Here is a 17,806-nt window from a genome sequence, read left to right on the forward strand (position 1 = left end):
GTGTCTACGACAGCTAATGTTCATCATTTTAATGAGCACATCACTTCCAACTAAACTGCCATTTTTTAATAATAAAACCTTTTTTGTCTTTTGAAACTATGGCTTTGGCCAAAAGCTAAGTCTATTTAAGCATAAATCTCTTCATGTCACTCCCTGGATTGCGACTGCGGTTTGGATGGTTTGGACACCCGCTGCCTTAGCCAATTCAAGCCCCAGACCACAGGACTTACCAGGCCTTTGGGGATCGGGCCAGTTTCCTTCTCCAGGCCTCTTTCTGACGCTTCCCTGCCCAGCCTCACCCACTCCCCCCAACTCCCTAACTCGCAGTACTGTCCCTGCTCTGGACCTCATGTGAGGTGCCAAGCACCCACAGCAAGGCCGTTGGCCATTTTCAAGTCAGTGGTCTTCAAAAATGGGTAGGTGAGGAACTCATGGAGGCACAGCCCTGCAAGCCCAGGGGCTCAGGAGGCTGGGAAGGAGAATCACGAGTTCAAAGCCGGCCTCAGCAATTTAGTGAGGCCCTAAGCAACTCAGTGAGACCCTGTCCCTAAATAAAAAAATGAAAAGGGCTGGGGATGTGACTTCAGAGTCACATTTGATCTTGTTGTTTAGAATCCTCCCTTGTGCCTGCAATCCGTAGAGGAACCTAACACACTGGTTCAATAGTATAGATACATTTTCTAACTAACTCAATATAATTGATTTATTTTATAGTTCACAGGGCTCAATTGTACCAAAGAATATGGTCTTCTGACCCAGTGATCTCCTACTCATCCTTCAAAACTCAGCTGCAATGGATCCTCCCCAGGACACCTCCTCCTCTGGGGATAAGTGGCCCCAGGTTTGCCTAGTTAGTTCCAGCACAGATCCTACAGCAAGGACAGGGAAGTCTCCTTCTGCCCCACCAAGGATGTGAGTCCCCATGTAGATGAGAGTTCTGTGAAAGCAGGGGACCGCTCCCCATGGCCACATGGCTGGCATCTTCTCATCCTTTAGGTTTCTGCTCACGATCTTTCCTAACCTAGCTGATGGTGCCCACTGCTTCCAGAAACCTACCGCACGCCACCCTCCCAGCCCTCTTTACCCTTCTCTGGAAAGACTGTCTGCACTGAATTGCTTCTTGCATGCCCACAGGGACCCCTGCTCCCTGGTGTTGCTGGACCTCCAGTCCTAGCACACAACCTGTGCTCAATATTTGTTTCCTGTTATTTGCTTGTTATTGAACAAGCAAACAATCTCTTTTTTTTTTTTTTTTTTAATGGGCAGTGGTACCAGGGATTGAACTCAGGGGCACTCGACCCCTGAGCCCCATCCCCAGTCCCATTTTGTATTTTACTTAGAGACAGGGTCTCATTGAAGTGCTTAGCGCCTCACAGTTGCTGAGGCTGGCTTTGAACTCATGGTCCTCCTGCCTCAGCTTCCCGAGCTGCTGGAATTACAGGTGTGCACCACCACGCCCGGCCAACAAACTTCATTTTTCTTTTCCTTCCTTTCAATTAATTCGAATTGACAAATGAGCAAACGGGCACTGAAGAGCAAGAGATGGTTCACTGTCAAGACAATCCCCCTCGTCAGGCGATACCCTGAAACGCGTCCCTTGCTGCTCCCTGGGGGCCCTCTCTGCAGCCGTTTTCCTGCAGGTTAAAGTGACAGAGGTGACTTTGGCCTTTTTTTTGTGGGGAGGGGGGTGGTAGGGTTTGAACCCAAGGTCTTGTGCATGCGAGGCAAGCACTCTACCAACTGAGCTATAGCCCCAGCCCCTGGCCTCTTCTTTCTAGGGCAGAGGCTGAGGATGAATGGGCAGAACAGGTCAAGGGAGGCGAAGACCCATGGGTGGGGACCATCCCTGACCTAGGAGGAACAGACAGAGTGGCAGCCCCCGTCCAGCTTGGTGACAGGGGGTGGCTGGGTTATTCAGTTCCATCTGCACCCCCTTGCACACCTTCATCCAGCTCAACCAAAATGCACCCCAAATGAGAAACGAAGAATGAGCTGCCATCTTTCAGAAGTCTAGAGCAAAAGAAAAAACCCTGTGTGAAGACAGTGACATACAGTGAACTCTAATCACAGAGAGCAGAGAGAAGTGACCAGGGCTTCCAATCCTTACCCCACCACACACACATCCCTCAAACCCTGGCCTCTCCTCCAGCTACCCGGGGGAAGGGAAAACACATTTAGTAATTAACATACCACACAGGGCCGGCCACCGATGATATTGAATCCCAGGGAGCCCGAGTCCCGGTGCAAGACAAGACTGAGACTTCTGGTTTCTTCACCCTACAGGGGACAAATGAGTCCATGTGGTTATTTACAAACAAGAAACTGAAGATAGGTATTTTCTTTAGAAGTAGACTTGGGACAGCCAGAGCTAATCATTTAAGAAATCCTTTATCTCTTAGGAAGTTTAACCAATGAAATTCCTGAAACCCAACCTCAAACTCTTGCCTGTCTTTTGAAGATTCCAACCATGTCCAGATACCTCCTGGCCCTGGAATGACCACATAAAATTGCCCAGCGAACATCTCCTAACAAGACTGCCCTGCTGTCTGCAATGCCCCCTTCTATTGACCTGCCCACTGGACACTGGCCATCTAGATGGTGACTCTGTTCCTCGGCCCTTTTCAATGGTGGCATTCATGTTGAGACCTGAAAGGTTCAAGAGGCAGCCCCCTGCAGAAGTTGGAGCGCATGCGTGGCCCATCAATGGTCATCTCTGTTGGAAGACCTGGAGGGGGGGGCAGGGATGGCACAGAAAATCCTGAATCTTATGGAAAAGGGGGAGGAGACATTTTCACAAAGTCATTCCTGTCCACTAGGTCTGCAATAAAGAGCTTTTTAACACAAAACAGTGTGCTGAAGACTGGGCAGCGCGATACCCTTTAAATCAAACTAGCAGAGGTTGACTTGGCACAAGCTCCAACAGTCAAAAAAGCAACAGAGAAATAAAAGCAGAGTGGGGCTGGGGCTCAGTGGCAGAGAGCTTGCCTAGCACTTGTGAGGCACTAGGTTCAATCCTCAGCACCACATGAAAAATAAATCAATAAAACAAAATTTCTTTTTTTAAAGCAGAGTGAACCTTTTGTACCACCTGTTGCTCTACAGCCTTTGAGAGCAGCAGGGAACTAATACACCTGTGAAATATCTCCAGCTACATGGAGGGGACGTGAAACCTCGCGAGAACTGAATACCAGCTGCCTTTGCTTCACTAATGTTTTCTGATTAAGCAAGGTATTAAACACTTATCAAAATGAAACCAGATTTAAAGTTAGGTGGTCAGTGTAGTTAGGTAAATCGGGTCTAATATCGAGTGAGATCTAAAATGGAGGCCATGAGAATAAATTCCCGAAAAAGTTGACCAACTCTTGAAATGTTAATGAGGTCCGGAGAAAAGCCCAAGGCCCAAAGTCCATCCCAAATAAATGTTAATGAACAGCCCCAGCAGATTTAAAGACAGCCCATCCCAAAGAAGTGTTAATGAAGTCCTTCCTGCCAGATTACTTCTTTGGCCCACCTATCTCCCAACCCTTCAGGCATTCCCACCTACATTCCCTCACCAAAAACTAAAATGGAGAGACAACCGCACTTCCACGGATTTCCACCTCTTGGGTCCCCTTCTTCCTCCGGGAGAAGTCTTTTCTGCTGTCCTTTAATAAACTTTTATTTTCCACTCTAAACTTGCCTCGGCGTGCCTCTCTGGTGTTATACTTCAACATGGGGGAAGCAAGGACTCGTCACCGGTCAACAGCAGTAATAAAAATACGAAGTATTTTGTCATAAGCTGGTTAAAAATAACTGAAGCTTACAACAAAAGATTTTATTTGGATATTTACTGCTTCCTAATGAAGCTTTTCTCTTCCACCTTTTTTGGGACAACATGGGTAACTTTTGAATGGCATGGGACAACTATGGGAGTCCCCCACAATAGCAGGCAAAGGAACCTGGTGTCTCCCCCTGCAGTGCCCCAGGGGTTTTCTGAAGAAGGGGTCATGTATTGCCTTAGGCCTCAACATGCAACTAAGTTTCCACGTGTTGCAAAAGAACCCTCCTCCTCTCTACAAGATTATTAAAGCAGGGGAGGGTGTCACAGCCTGTAATCCCAGTGACTCCGGAGGCAGAGGCAGGAGGATCGCAAGTTCAAAGCCAGTCTCAGCAACTTAGTGAGGGGAGGAAGGGAGGGAGGGAGGGAGAGAAGGAAGGAAGGAAGGAAAGGGGGGAGAGCACGCTGGGGATATGGTTCAGTAGTAAGGTACCTTTAGGATCAATCCCTATAACCCCCTCTGAAATTATAAAACATTATTACTATTACTGACTATAGTTCTTAGTAATCACAGGTCATCATGTCCTTATGACTAGTTCATACACAGAAGAATAAAACCTGTTTAAAAATTTCATGTGAAGCCGGGTGCATGATGCACGCCTGTAATCCCAGTAACTCAGGAGGTTGAGGCAGGAGGATCAGGATTTCGAAGCCAGCCTCAGCAAAAGTGAGGTGCTAAGCAACTCAGGAAGACTCTGACTCTAAATAAAATACAAAATAGGGCTGAGGATGTGCCTCAGAGGTTGAGTGCCTCCGAGTTCAATCGCCAGTACCCTTCCCAAAAAAATTTCACGAGAGCCTAACCATTAATTACAAAAATCCTCTAAAATAAAAAATGACCATTTATCCATTTATCATTAGAAAAACAACGACAACAGCAAAAATCCCTTTCTGGTCTAAGAACTGGGTGTTCCATAAGAACAACATAACATTCATTTTGGAAGGATGGCTTCCTTGACATAGTTAAGAGAATTTTGATATAAAAGAGAAGTTAGTCTCCATCAAGCCATGGTCACTAACGAAAACCAGCTGAATCTTCTTAGTAAGAGCATATTTCATTGCATTTGAAAGAAACCCAACCAACAGCAGTAGCATCCACAGTCCCTCGCCATGCCAGCCACGCCAGCCGTCTCTGGAACTCATCTGAGCAGATACAAAGGCAACATCTTTCGCTGCTCTAACAGAGCAGGACTTCAGCGTCCACCTAACGCTTCTGAGATGTAAACACGACCCCCAGGTCCAAGCCGTTTTTCTGCCTTGGACACAAAAAACTCTTCCCGAGTCCATTTCTTGCTTGTCCTCTTAGAGGAGAGGAGTAGTCAGAAACAACCGGAACTCAAGCAAGTTATCTCATATCTGACATGCCTGGGTTTCAAAACTAATCAATGATAGATACTGCAGCTCCCCACTAATCCGAGGCAGATGGCTTTAGTCTGGCAACCTCAAAGGAGGTACAAAGAACAACTCACAATCAGATGACGATGCAGATTAGTTTAAAATCTACTGTGTGATAACCACTTGAAAGCAAGCACACTGGGGGCCGGGGAAGGATTATTGTATTAAACCGTGTTGCCCTTGGTAACAGCTGACATTGATTGGCTACCGGCATGTGCCAGAAACTCTATTGAACACCTAAATGCTTTACTACATTTCCTCATGGGCCCCGTCTTAGAGAGTGACAGTGTTACCATCCTCATGTCACAAAGTGGAAGACAAAGCCTGGGGGGGGATGTTGTCCCATATTATGGAACCAGTTAGGTGTCAAGCTGGCACTTAACAATCGAGACCTTCCTCACTCCTCTGCACGACCCAGTTTTAGGGTGGAAGGCAGACAACGACTCCATGTAGGTCAACATCACCTTATGTCCTCCCCCAGATGGTTCAGCTGTGGAGGCTGCAAAATAGGAACTCATGTATAGGAGGGCTACCACAAGAGACCTGTGGTGGGACAAAACTACAAGCCATTTTTGTGAAATGCTTTATATGCAATAGATGCAATCCGAGGTGCCCAAGACACCTGAACGTGGCCCTTGCCTCAGGGACCTCTAGAACACATGGACAAAGGCCAAAATGCATTCTTCAAACAGCTGCATGCAAACCATCCAGTTGACGGACAGTGGCTTGCGAGGTGCAATTTCTGGGAAGAAAGAAGGGTCCTCTTATTTTCTACAAGCACCTTGAACTCCTCTGCTGTCCAGGAGGTTTAGAGAAGCTGGCTTTAGGTTGCAGCTTCTATTTCAGGAGTAACAGTAGCAAATCAACATGCAGGAGATTCACATGGAAGATCCACTGAAAGCTCAGTTGGGCTGATTCTCTTCATCTCTCCATCTGATTACCAGATCTATTCTATTCTCACCTCACAACCTTGATTCTGGTTTCTCCTTTCTAGTCCCCCTCCCAATAACAATACTAACGATGTTTAATTGTCAGAAGAATTATTAATAGATGTTATAAGCACTGAATCTCACACTACACATTCACATGCTAACATAAATCTTTGATTAACCATGTAACCTGTTTCTGGGCTCCAAGTGCTTCAGGATAGAGTATACTAATATTAAAAATGACCCCTGGGTCAATCGTATTCTACCAACTGAAGAGATGCATAAATGGGGTGAGGGCCAAGGGGGTCCAGGTGCTGCCCTTCCTGCTGTCCCTACTGTATTGATTACTGGTGTCCTTTATTTAAAGGAAAGCTGACCCAATGTTGGTATGTTTGGGTACTTGATCATAACCCATCTTTGCAATTTTCTCCATGACCCAACACAATAAAACAAAGAGGAGTAAGAGCCCTCCTTCAGGGGGGCAACAGATGAAGCAACCCAGCTGCCTTTTGAGACAGGCATCATATAAACTTGCCACGCCTGGAGAAACCAAGACTCAGGAGGCTCACAGACTCAGTCTCACATAGTGGCAAAGTGGGAGGTCCAGGATTGGAATCCAGGTCCCTGCTGTCTGCACAATGATGGTAAATGTCTACATCCTGTCTTATCAGCCTCCAAAGAATGATCCTGGCAGGAAGGATTAGCCAGTAGAACAGCTGTGTAATTAGGAGTTCACACATGCATACTGGATCATACAACAATAGGTGCAAAGATGAAGAGTCTCTGATAGTCCCAAGAGCACCCTGATGGTACGATGGTCTGCATAATGGTTAAGATTGCAGACTGTGGAGTCAGGACCACAGTTTTTTCATCTGTAGAATGCATATGGATAGAGAATCAGACAGCTTAAAATTCCTAAGTACATAAATGCTCCATATGCAGAATGACAGCAAGTCCTCAGAACACAATCAATGCACAGGGTTGGGCTCATCTCAGCCCCCAAGCCACATGCTCTTCACCCTTCTACAAAATCTAAGCAATGGACATTGGCTGATCCTAAATGAGCTCAATCTGTCCAACACAAGCCTGGGAGACCTGAGGTCTGAAGAGAAGAGAAGACACGCTCTTCTGTGTTCTTCTTACGTCTCTCTTTGGCCTTCCACCCCAGGATCCAGCTGGAGTCGAGCCTGGAGGACAGTTTTTATTCTGGAGGTGGAGAAGACACAATGAAAAGACCAACCAGGGAGCAGCTCAGCCTGGACCTGCAGGTGTTGCTCACCAAGTGGGCTGCCGGCCAGCACAGGGTCAGCTGGACAGACCACATGCCAAGGCCGGCACACATGTGGGCCTGGGAGCCCAGGATGGCTGACAGATGATGGCACACAACAGGTCAGAGAAACAAAGTTCACTCACGAAACTGTGGTCTGGGCGCATGGGGCATGCCTGTATTCCCAGCAGCTCCAGAGGCTGAGGCAGGAGGATTACAAATTCAAAGCCAGCCTCAGCAACTTAATGAGGCCCTAGGCAACTCAGTGAGGCCCTGTCTCTAAATAAAATATAAAAAAGGACTGGAGATATGGCTCAGTGGTTAGGTGTCCCTGGGTTCAATCTCCAGTACAAAAAAATGAAAAACTGTGGACGTGTATCTGACCAGCGGAGGCAGAGGACAGTAAGTTTGGGAGCACAGGGTCCTGGGCACTGCCGGACACTCTGGTCAGCTCCAAATTCTACCAGATCAGCATGTCTGGATGGGCTGGGAAGAAAACAGGCAAAGAACAGAGAAGAAACGGCAGCACCAAGGAGAAGTGAGGGGCCACCTCCTCGGTAGCTTTGCCCAGAGCTGCCCCTGCTCCCTGGGGCAGGCCCCACTTCCCTAACAGCTAGGACCCTGAAGATGGGGAGCTCCCACCCAGGAGCCAGGGGTGAGGGTGCCAGGAGGAAGGGAAGTCCTATCCTGGTGTCCAGGGACATCACTATCTCCTTGCACCTGGGAGGAAGTCCAAAAGCCCCTTGGCACCCCAGATTCCACCCTGAACCCAATTTGAGGGGGCAGCTGGGCCCTAGGGGAATGCAGGTCTCCTCAGGTGTGTCTTAGGGATCTAGGATTGACACAGGGCACCACAGTTTAGGTAGAGGCGACCCCCTGAGCTCATGTGTGAGACCATGCAAGAAGGATTAGAGGGTTGAGAGCCTTAAGTAATCAGGGCCTTAATCCCTCAGAGGGGTTGACTGGGAGGTAGCCTTAGGCAGGGAGTGTGTGGCTGGGGGAGGTGGGTCCCCGGGGGTGTGCCTGTGGGGTTCATGTTCTGTCCTTGTTGCATGAAGCTCTCCCTCATCCTCCTGGTACTATGCCCTGCTGCCTTCCTCCACCACATCCTTCCTCCACGATGTTCTGCCTCATCCCAGGCCCCCAGGAATGAAGCCGGCCATCTATGTACTGAGACTCCTGAGACCATGAGTCCCCAGATCAACTTCTCCTCTAAATTTGTTCTTGTCAAGTCTGTCATAGGAGTGAAAAAGCTGACCAAAACAAAGAGCAAGACTTTGGAAAAGGAGCTATATCAAGACCTGAACTGTGACATAAAGTCCCAAATCACCTAGGCCAGCAAGTCACAAGCAGAGATAAAAGCTCACATCTTAGGACCTGCAGCCAACGATGCTTAAAATAAGCTTTGCGATCCTATTCCCACACGCGACACCTGGATGGATGTTAAAGTTACCTAAAACAAACTGGCCAGCTTTCGACTTAGGGTCTGACGGTTTCAGAATCTGGGGGGTCGGGGAGAGACATCTCAACGAAAAGTCAAAGAACAACTGTTCAGTCATACACTGCAATCAACACACACCAGGGCCATTCCCCTCAAGACTGCACGGCCCCACGTCATCGGTGGCACCTAAATCTGTATAAACACACTTTCCAGAGTTTGCCCTGTGACAAAGTCACCAGAGGAGGCAGCTCTCCGAATGCACATAAGTTGTTAAGTGACAGACTGTTCTCAAATGGTCACAAAGACGCCTCATGATGGTCACGAAGACGCCTTTTCTTTTGAAGCATCTGAGAATGTGAACTGTCTTCCACCAGCAAAGCCCCTTTTCATTTCAGTGTCACTCTGTCACCTCCTCCAGACAACCCGGCCTCAGCAACCTGGGTGCGTGCCATCTCCTAATCAGTGTGGTGGCTCATGGAGTCCATCCAGGCCACTGTCACTATGGACTTTTCCTGAAATCCCTTCTTGCACAGTGACGGGTGTTTCCCGGCCATTGCTGCAGACTCACGGTGCAGAGTGGGCTCGGCTGGAAAGCTGCCCAGCGGGTTCAGAGGAAAACCTCCCAGTGACCGCTGGCCTGTGTCTGGGGTGACAGGGTTCCTCTCAGTCCCAGATTATGCAAAGCTCCCTGAGAGGCACACAGCTCAGCTCTGCCTCCTGACTGGTGACAAGAAAGGGCTGCATATTTAGCAGCAGCCTCCAGTCAAAAAGGTGCAGAGGCGGGGCTGGGGGGCCAGGAGGGAGAGCGGGCTGCCCCGGGGTCTGCACTGAGGAGCTGGGTGTCTCCCTTGCCACACATGCTTCTGTTCCCTTCATAATGCAAACTGTGTAATTTTGAATGAAGCAGAGCAAAGTCCTCCCTGTAATTCAATCTCCAGGCCTAAAGCATGCCTTTTGGAAGAAGAATCAAGAGGAAGCAGCTCACGCCTGAGGCTGAACTTGGAAGGGAGGAGACGGTCAAGGGGAGGCTTAGCAGGCTGTATCCCTCACCCAAACTGGCTGCCACGAGACAAAGGGCACGGGGAAGCGGGTACAGGAGCAAGCAAACAAAAATAGCTTAGCCAGAGTCACAATATCTGCAAGATGGTGTATGAATATGAACAAGCCAAACATGACAGTTTTGGAAAATAATGTAAGAGAAATAAATAAAAATTGCCCAATGCTTTCCGAGAGAAAAACAGAGAAACCCCTAAAGGTGTGATTTTCTATTTCTAGTACCTTGCATATTTTTGTCATCGATGCATCTGCTTTCTGGGTGGATATTCACCAAAACTACTCAAAACATGGACTCCACCAGCAACATTACCTCCACAGGCCTTGTTTAAAGTGCTGCAGGACCTTAACATGCCCACTGGATGGACTAAGGGGGGTGCTATGGTATGAATATCTGCATCCCCCGAAATTCACATGTTGAGATCCTACCCCCAAGGCAGAGGTATTCACAGATGGGGCCCTCGAGCTGTGATCAGAAATTAGTGTCCTTTATAAAAAGGGGCCCTGGAGAGACCCCTGACCCTTCCCCTTTGAGGAAAGATACCACCTGTGAACAAGAAGCTCCTCACCCAACACTGAATCTGCCTGCACCTTGACCTTGGGCTTCCCAGCCTCCAGAACTCTGAGACATAAATTTCTGTTGCTTATAAGTGGGCCAGTTTGGGGGTATTTTAGTTACAGCAGTCCCAACAGACAGGGTGATGGGAGATGTTGAAATTTAAACATTCAATTACCCAACCAGATTTTCTTCCCCAAATTACAAAGAAAGCGAAGGCTATGAAATGATCAGTTCTCACTTATGAGGAGGAGGGAGTTGTCCGGGCTTTAATTTGCATGGGACAGATATGAATACATGCCCCAGCCCTGCAGGTCTGTCATTCCTGCACTGTGGGCTCCCCGGGACCTGGTAGGCCTAAGCTGCCACCCTGAGGCAGTGGAACTGGGCTGGAGGCCCCTCTTCCACCTGCTTCCTGCCATGAGAAAACAGAGAAGAGAAATCCAAATTCTGGGCTGCTCAGGCCAATGGGAGGCTCATGGTCAAACTGAATGCTCCTCCATTCCTCTCTAGAACAATCCAGTTTTCTAACATTTCTTCAGCCATTTTTTTTTTTAATACCCACCTATGGTGTCAAACACATGGCACATGTTCCCTAAGGGCTTGGTACCCCCAATTCCAGGGTCTGGATGACAACCCCACACACTAGCTCAGCTCAGGACACCTGGAGCCTGCTGCTGCACCCACAGCCCACACCCAACCTTGACAGCAGGCTGATGGGACTTTGTCCCTCTTTGATCCCCCCATAGCAAAATGCACAGGACACCTAAAAGCGGATGTGAATGAAATTCCAGGGTAACCTCTCTGCCCAGGACTCCTGGCTGCACACACGTCCCCTCCCGGGGTCCGGGTGCTACAGGACTGCTCTCCTGAAGGGTGTGTGTGCCCTGTAATTATGCACATGGAGCGGGTGAGAAAGATGGCTGCCCAGCTCCATCTGGTAGTCATTTTCTTTACAAGAGTAATGATTATGTTACACCACTTCCCCTTCTTATTGGAACCGGCTTATTAGGACACCATTACTCACGGGGAGGCAGTGACTATCTCACAGCTCAAAAAGCTTGGGTGAGCAAAGAACAGCAAGACTTGGGTTGTATTTTCAGAGGCACAAGTGGTGTCTGGTCCCATGAATTAAAGTTCCTCAATTTCACTTTTGTATCCCAAGGAGCCACCACAGGACATAGGAAGCCAGGGACTCGGGACATAAAGTGACCAACCATAACAACAGTATGTCTAGAAGGATTTCACTTGATTCCTACCATTAACCACCCTTAAAACAACCAAGATAAAATGTAAAGATATGAGGTACTATCCATCCAGGATACCATCTCTGTGTTCCTTCTTATTTAGTTAGTTGAAATCTCTTTTATAGCTAGGATCTGTCTTCCATGCCACACATTCTCTACTAGACCTTTGAAAGCAGGACATGTGGCAAGGGATGAGCACATTTTGTCACCATAGACTGGAAGCCGACAAAAGAGCCTGGGGAACATGCTGTGCATGCTACCTAAACTTCTGGACTTCTCTGTTCCCATCGGCCATGTGCAAGGTAACAGTCAGGGTAAGAGACAAGTCTACAGGATCTGAGCATTAAATAGAGGAACATATGCACAGCTCAACCCATGAGGAGCCTGGCACGGAGCCACAATCCTCAGGAAGCCTGTGCGAGTGCTGAGGGGGTTTTGCTACAGGAATGAACACTTTGCTGATTTGGGTGCTTGATCTCTGACTTGAACTTTGGGTTCACACTTAGACTTTAACCAATCTGCTTCACAATATTCTACTGTCTCTCTCTCCTAAAAAGAGTAAATAGCAAAAAGCAAAGAGAAGATGAAGATCGTGTGTGCATATGCTCTCATCTCTGAAAGTATGGCACCAATGAGACCCAACAAACACGTTCATTTCATTTTAAGCTTCTTGGTCAACAGTCCAGTGCACAGATGCTTTAGAAAGATACTTACTCAAGTACTCTTTACGGAGAGGCAGGCATCGTTTCTGAACAAAGAACCACTAGTACATGAATCTTGACATTTGCATTACTCAGGTAAAGCTCATTCAACCCAGTGTGGTTGGGGATACATTTATAAACTGAATCCTAACTTTTTTTGTAAACCACCGGAATGGGATAGAGGCAAAAGCCTTCGATTCTTATCTAGCTCAAGTCGATTGATTGGTTAGATATGCTACAGGAAGGTGCCGGAGACAAGATAGTGGGTGGCACACGCTCCTAGATAGGTTTCAAAGTGTCCCGACATCTGGAACATCTTGACACAATTGTTTATTAGAGTCACTTATCTCCAGTTCTGAAATGGAAAAAAAAAAAAAAGTTTCCGAGATTTGGGGCTTGATACAACTTGATCTGGGTGTATCCAATGGTAGACAAAGTATGCCGCCCAAAGACCTGGAAACAATTTTTCCCCAGCAGGGAGCAGGTCACAGAACAATACCATTCTTGTTTAGTGCCAACCCATGTGGGGTTAGCAATCTGCCAAGTTCTGATGGCTGGCAGGACAGCCCTTTTGGTCTTGAAGGTGTCCACCAAAGGAATACACCAAGAGCTTACCGTGTACATGGTAAAGGATCCCGTGCAGAGGACATGGCCCTGAATAACACAGATCCTGTCAGTTATTCAGTTACAGCTATGATAAAGGTCATGAAGGAGGAGTGCCACAGGGAGAGGTGTGGGCACCAGACGCTGCGGGTCAGAGAAGTCTGTCCTTCCGCAGGCAGGGGTGCTGGAGCTGATACGCAGGGTCACCTACATAGGAGCAAATCCTCAGTGGTGGCCGAAGGGCTGGGGGGAGGGGAGAGGTTGGAAAACTGGCAGATGATGCAGTGAACTTGGGAAGACGGTCCCAGGTGCAGACAAGAGCAGGCACACGGGCTCAGAGGCATGGGGAGCTTGGGGGCACATCCTGGACCCTCAGAGACCAATGAAGCTGGAAAAGGAACATGGAGGGCAGGTGGCCAGCAGGCTCTAGAACAGGCTGGACCTTAGGGCCACGCACAGGAAACAGGAAGGCAGAAAACTTAGGAAGGAAGAGTGAGGCCACATTTACATCTCCAAGAGAAGATTCCTGGCACCAGGCAACGAATGAAACAGAGGCAGGAGTCAGTGATGGTGGAGGCCAAGGCCAATCTGCTCCCCCATTTGGCCAGGTCTGGAGATACCTTCAACTCCCCAGGATAGGCAGATGCCACGGATGGGGCTGGACATTCTCTGATGTACAAACCACTTCTCTGAATCACCACCGTGAATGCACACCCCACCAGGAATCACCCAATCCAAGGTGTTAAGGGGCAGGTGGGGAGAAACCTTGACTTAGACAGAGGGATCACTTGAATGAGCTGGAGAATAGCGAAGAGGCTCACGGTATATTAGGAGGTAAGATCCACAGCATGTAATGAAAGACGGGATAAGGGTATCCACGAGCAGGAGGTGTAAGGATCAGCCTCAAACGTCTCATAATCCCAAAGAAACTTTACTCAGGATATTCCCTTTTGCAGAAAGCCGAAGAAACTTGTGTTCTAAAGTGGATTTGCTCTTACGGTCAGGTGTGTTAGGATGGGAAACAGGCCGGAAGCAAAACCGTGCCGTCACCAGGTCTGCGGCGGCCTAGACTCTGACATGTTAGCATGTCTTTCTAGACCATGGCGACCTAGCAATTAACTGCTGGTGATGTGGGTTTTAACACATCATCCTGGTTCTAAAATGAACAGGGAGGGGACTTCAGGCAATGATCAGAGGGCTGGGACGAAGTTCATGCCAAGGGCCTTGTAATGCACATGCAAGGGCCCGAGTTAGACCCCCAGCACTGCCAAGTAACTAACCCACTACATCAGTAAAACCATGGAGATACAAAGAAGAACAGCCCATGTTGCTCTACTCACTCAACAGCCCTTCCAAGGACCAGCATCCCCAGGGAGCTCATTAGAAAGGCAGAGCCTCAGGCCCCAGGCCCCAGGCCCGCCCTACCAGGGATCAGAATCTCTAGGGATGGGACTCAGGTAGGTTTAGTGATTCCTTCCAGGCTAAGTTTGAGAAGCACTAACCTAACTCACATCAGGAACAGGAAACAGCGTCTGTGTGGGTTACAGCACTGCAGAACTCCAAGCACTCAGCAAGCATCCAAAAATTGAAATCTAAGATCACTTCAATCTAATCTAAGATCACCCAGAGCTAGCCAGATCACTTATGGAATGGGTTTTAGGCTCTGTGTGTTTCTTATCTATTTCAGCTTGTAACAGAGAAGCAAACATTAGGATCTGTTAATAACAAAGAGAGAAAAAGAGGGAGGGAGGGAGGGAGAAAAAAGAAATTTAAGTGCTTACATGAGAGGTTCCAGGCAATATCAAAACTTTTGCCTCTGGGAGGTGAAGAAACAGTGCCCAGCAAGACACAGAGTGGGCCCGAGGAAATAAACCAGTCCTTAGCCACTTTCAAGAGGGAAGACTTCTATGGCTGATGCAGGAGGAGGGGAAGCTCTGGTCAAGGGCCACTCAGGGTTAACTCCGGGACTAGAGGAACAAGCTTCCCCAAGACCTCAGCTGAGGTGGGCCACGGTGTCCCATCAGGGTCTGGGGCCAGGAAAACCGTCTAGGGCAGCTCTCCAAGCAGACCACTGATGGTCCCCATGGCTGGCACTGAGATCCACGACATGCCAAGCAGGCTTTCACTCCAGAACAAGGCCCTGCTGTGTACTCAAAACCATCATCTTGTCCCCCAACTTAGTACCCTCGATTACCTCTCCCAACCCAGCGGAGCCTCAAAAGCATCTACAGTTTTGATTCAAGTATCATATTTTTTAATTCTGAGAGCATTTGTCCAAACACTCCAGAAAGAAAACAGAAAGGCAAAAAGAAATAATAAACTATCTCAACAATGAACGAAGTGTACGCTGTGTGGGAGTTAATGGCTTATTTATAAATAAGTGTCACTTTAAAATGACGCAGGAAGTCTACATGACAACACAGACAGGAGAAACTCAGAGACTCCTTCGCCCTGGACCTGGCTCCTGAATGGAAACCAAGCTGTGCCCTCGGTCTGAGTGACTCACAGGCTCACAGCAGTTCTTGATAGCCTGTGGGGTCCTGGGTGAGCCACGGAGCTGTAAATATTTGCCCTTCTCCTGAGCTAGCCAGCTGCTGAGGCTGCAGCTGACAGACAGGCGGGGGACAGGAAGGGGGAGGGGACTGGAAAATTTGCAGGCCTGGCCTGGATGTGTAGAAGAGGCAGGAGGCAGGCTGGGGGAGGTCAAAGGGAGGCAAAGCAGACACGGGCCCTGGGGCCTCCTTGGACAAATCTGACCCCCTCTCTACTGGGCCATCTGGAGGAGGCAGCCAGAGTGGCAGCCCATGCCCCTCCCCAGGAAAGCAAAAGCACCCAGCTGGTGAAAACATGGCTCAGAGGACATCTGACAATATTTAGAGGCATTTTTGACACTTGCGACTGGGGAGAAAGGTCTACCGACTGGCATCGACTACCAGCCAGGAAAGCGGCTAAACGTCCAGTCCGGTCCCCAGTGCCTGGGACAGCCCCCCATGACAAAGTGCTCCAGCCCCCAGACTCTGAGACTGAGAACTCGGGCGAAGAAACTGAATCCAGCTCCTTCCCCCGAGTCACTGTTTGAGTTTGGACAAGTTACATAACCTCTCTGAGTCAGTTTCCTCATCCCGAAGGATTAAATGGCTAATGCACGTAAAGTGCTTCCCACAGTTGCTGGCACTTGACAAGGAGTGGTACTTGTGGCTCTATTGAGAGACAACACAACACTGGTTAAGAGCTTCAGCTAAGAGAGTCAGACACACGGGGGTCTCAACACAGCCCTGGCTCCTAACAGCTGCCGCCCAGGACAAGACCCACCCACCGCCCTGAACTTCAGTGTCTTCTTTTACAAAATGGGAAGCACAACACCCACCTCATCCAGGAGGAACGACTTAACCGCAAGCACCCAGTCTGGAGTACAGCGGGCCCTCGCTCTGGCTGCTCTTACAAGCCCATCAGCCGGGGAGGTGGGCTGGGGAGAGGCTGAAAATAACTGCAGGTGGCAGGTGTTGCGCATTTACTCTGCCAGGCACGGGCCAGCCACGGGCCAGGCCTTCCCACGTGATCTCGCCCCACGGAGAACGCCCACCTTCCTCATTCACAGAAACTGAAACACCTGTGAAGGCCACTCAGCTGGCAAGCAAAAAGCCCAGAGTTTAAAAGGAGTCCCAGGTCCACAAGACCCACCCTTCTCGCTGGCTGGGGAGGGTCCCTGTGATTCTTCCTGAAATGCCCGGATGCATCCCTCAAAAGTACCTCTCCAGGAGCCGGCTTCCAACTCTGGAGAGGTCACCACTTCTCTCGAGACCAACGCGGAGGTGGTCGCAGAGCCCACAGGTGCCCAGAGGCCTCTCCCTGGCAACCATCTCAACCTACTCTGGGTTCCCTTTGTTTTTCTGTTTTGGTACCAGGGACTGAACCCAGGGACGATAAACCACTAAGTCACATCACCAGCCCATTTTTTAAATATTTTGGGCAGGGTCTGAGTTGCTTAGGGCCTCACTAAACTGCTGAGGCTGGCTTTGAACTTGGGATCCTCCTGCCTCACCTTCCTAGGCCCTGGAAACACAGGCGTGCGCCACCGTGCCTGGCTCCCTTTGTTTTTTTCTAGAATCCCGGTGGGATCAGGGCACAGTTTGCCCTGTGTATTATACTTCTTCTGTGGGTCACCGATGTAAGACCCATGACTCCCGACCTTAAGGGAGGCTAGGCGACCTCCCTGCCCAGCTGTGGTGAGCGGCAAAACTCTGGCTAGAGTCCATTCCCCACTCACGCCCTACACTTGGATGGGGGTTCCTTTAAACCTTTCCAGATCCTCTGCAGCTGTGGCTATACTTGGCCCTGTGCGACCGGCCAGCTTGCAGGGACCGTGGCCCTGGGCCTCTGAGCTTGGACAGGTAAGCGACTTGAACCCGCTGATAGACAGCTGTGGAGCACTAGAAGAAGAGTGAGGCAGGGATGCTTCTAGGCAGCTCCTGCATCCCGGTACTCCTGAGGAGGAGAGGGGCGGAGCCCCCGCTAACCCCGGGTCCGGCGAAGGGGAGGAAGGAGAGCGGTGGGCCGCGGACTCCTACCTTGCCGCCTGGCGGCGCGGCCACGCAGCGGCTGAGCGAGTCGAGGCGCGCGCTATACTCGGTGAACTTCTTCTGGTAGCGCAGCGCGGTCATCTGCAGCTCGAGCTGCGCGGCGGCCAGCTGCGCCACCAGCGACTTCTCCCGCTTGCCTGCGCGCAGCGCCTCCTTCTTGAGCGCCTTGTGCAGCGCGCCCAGACGGGCCTGCAGCGCGCTGTTGTGCGCCCGCAGC

The 17,806-nt window shown here is 49.6% G+C and overlaps 1 protein-coding gene across 1 annotated transcript in view; it reads right to left on the reverse strand.

Moving 5' to 3' along the window:
• Pdzrn3 (PDZ domain containing ring finger 3) overlaps positions 1 to 17,800 on the reverse strand; it is a 204,772-nt gene extending 186,972 nt beyond the window's left edge. Inside the window, 2 exon segments of the mRNA XM_015494931.2 lie at positions 2,191 to 2,277; positions 17,578 to 17,800. Coding sequence (XP_015350417.2) covers positions 2,191 to 2,277; positions 17,578 to 17,670 — 180 coding nt within the window. The 5' untranslated portion in view covers positions 17,671 to 17,800.
• Positions 17,801 to 17,806: the final 6 nt, after the last annotated feature.

Source organism: Marmota marmota, unplaced genomic scaffold (genome assembly GCF_001458135.2).
Source record: "Marmota marmota marmota unplaced genomic scaffold, marMar, whole genome shotgun sequence".
Taxonomy (NCBI): domain Eukaryota; kingdom Metazoa; phylum Chordata; class Mammalia; order Rodentia; family Sciuridae; genus Marmota; species Marmota marmota.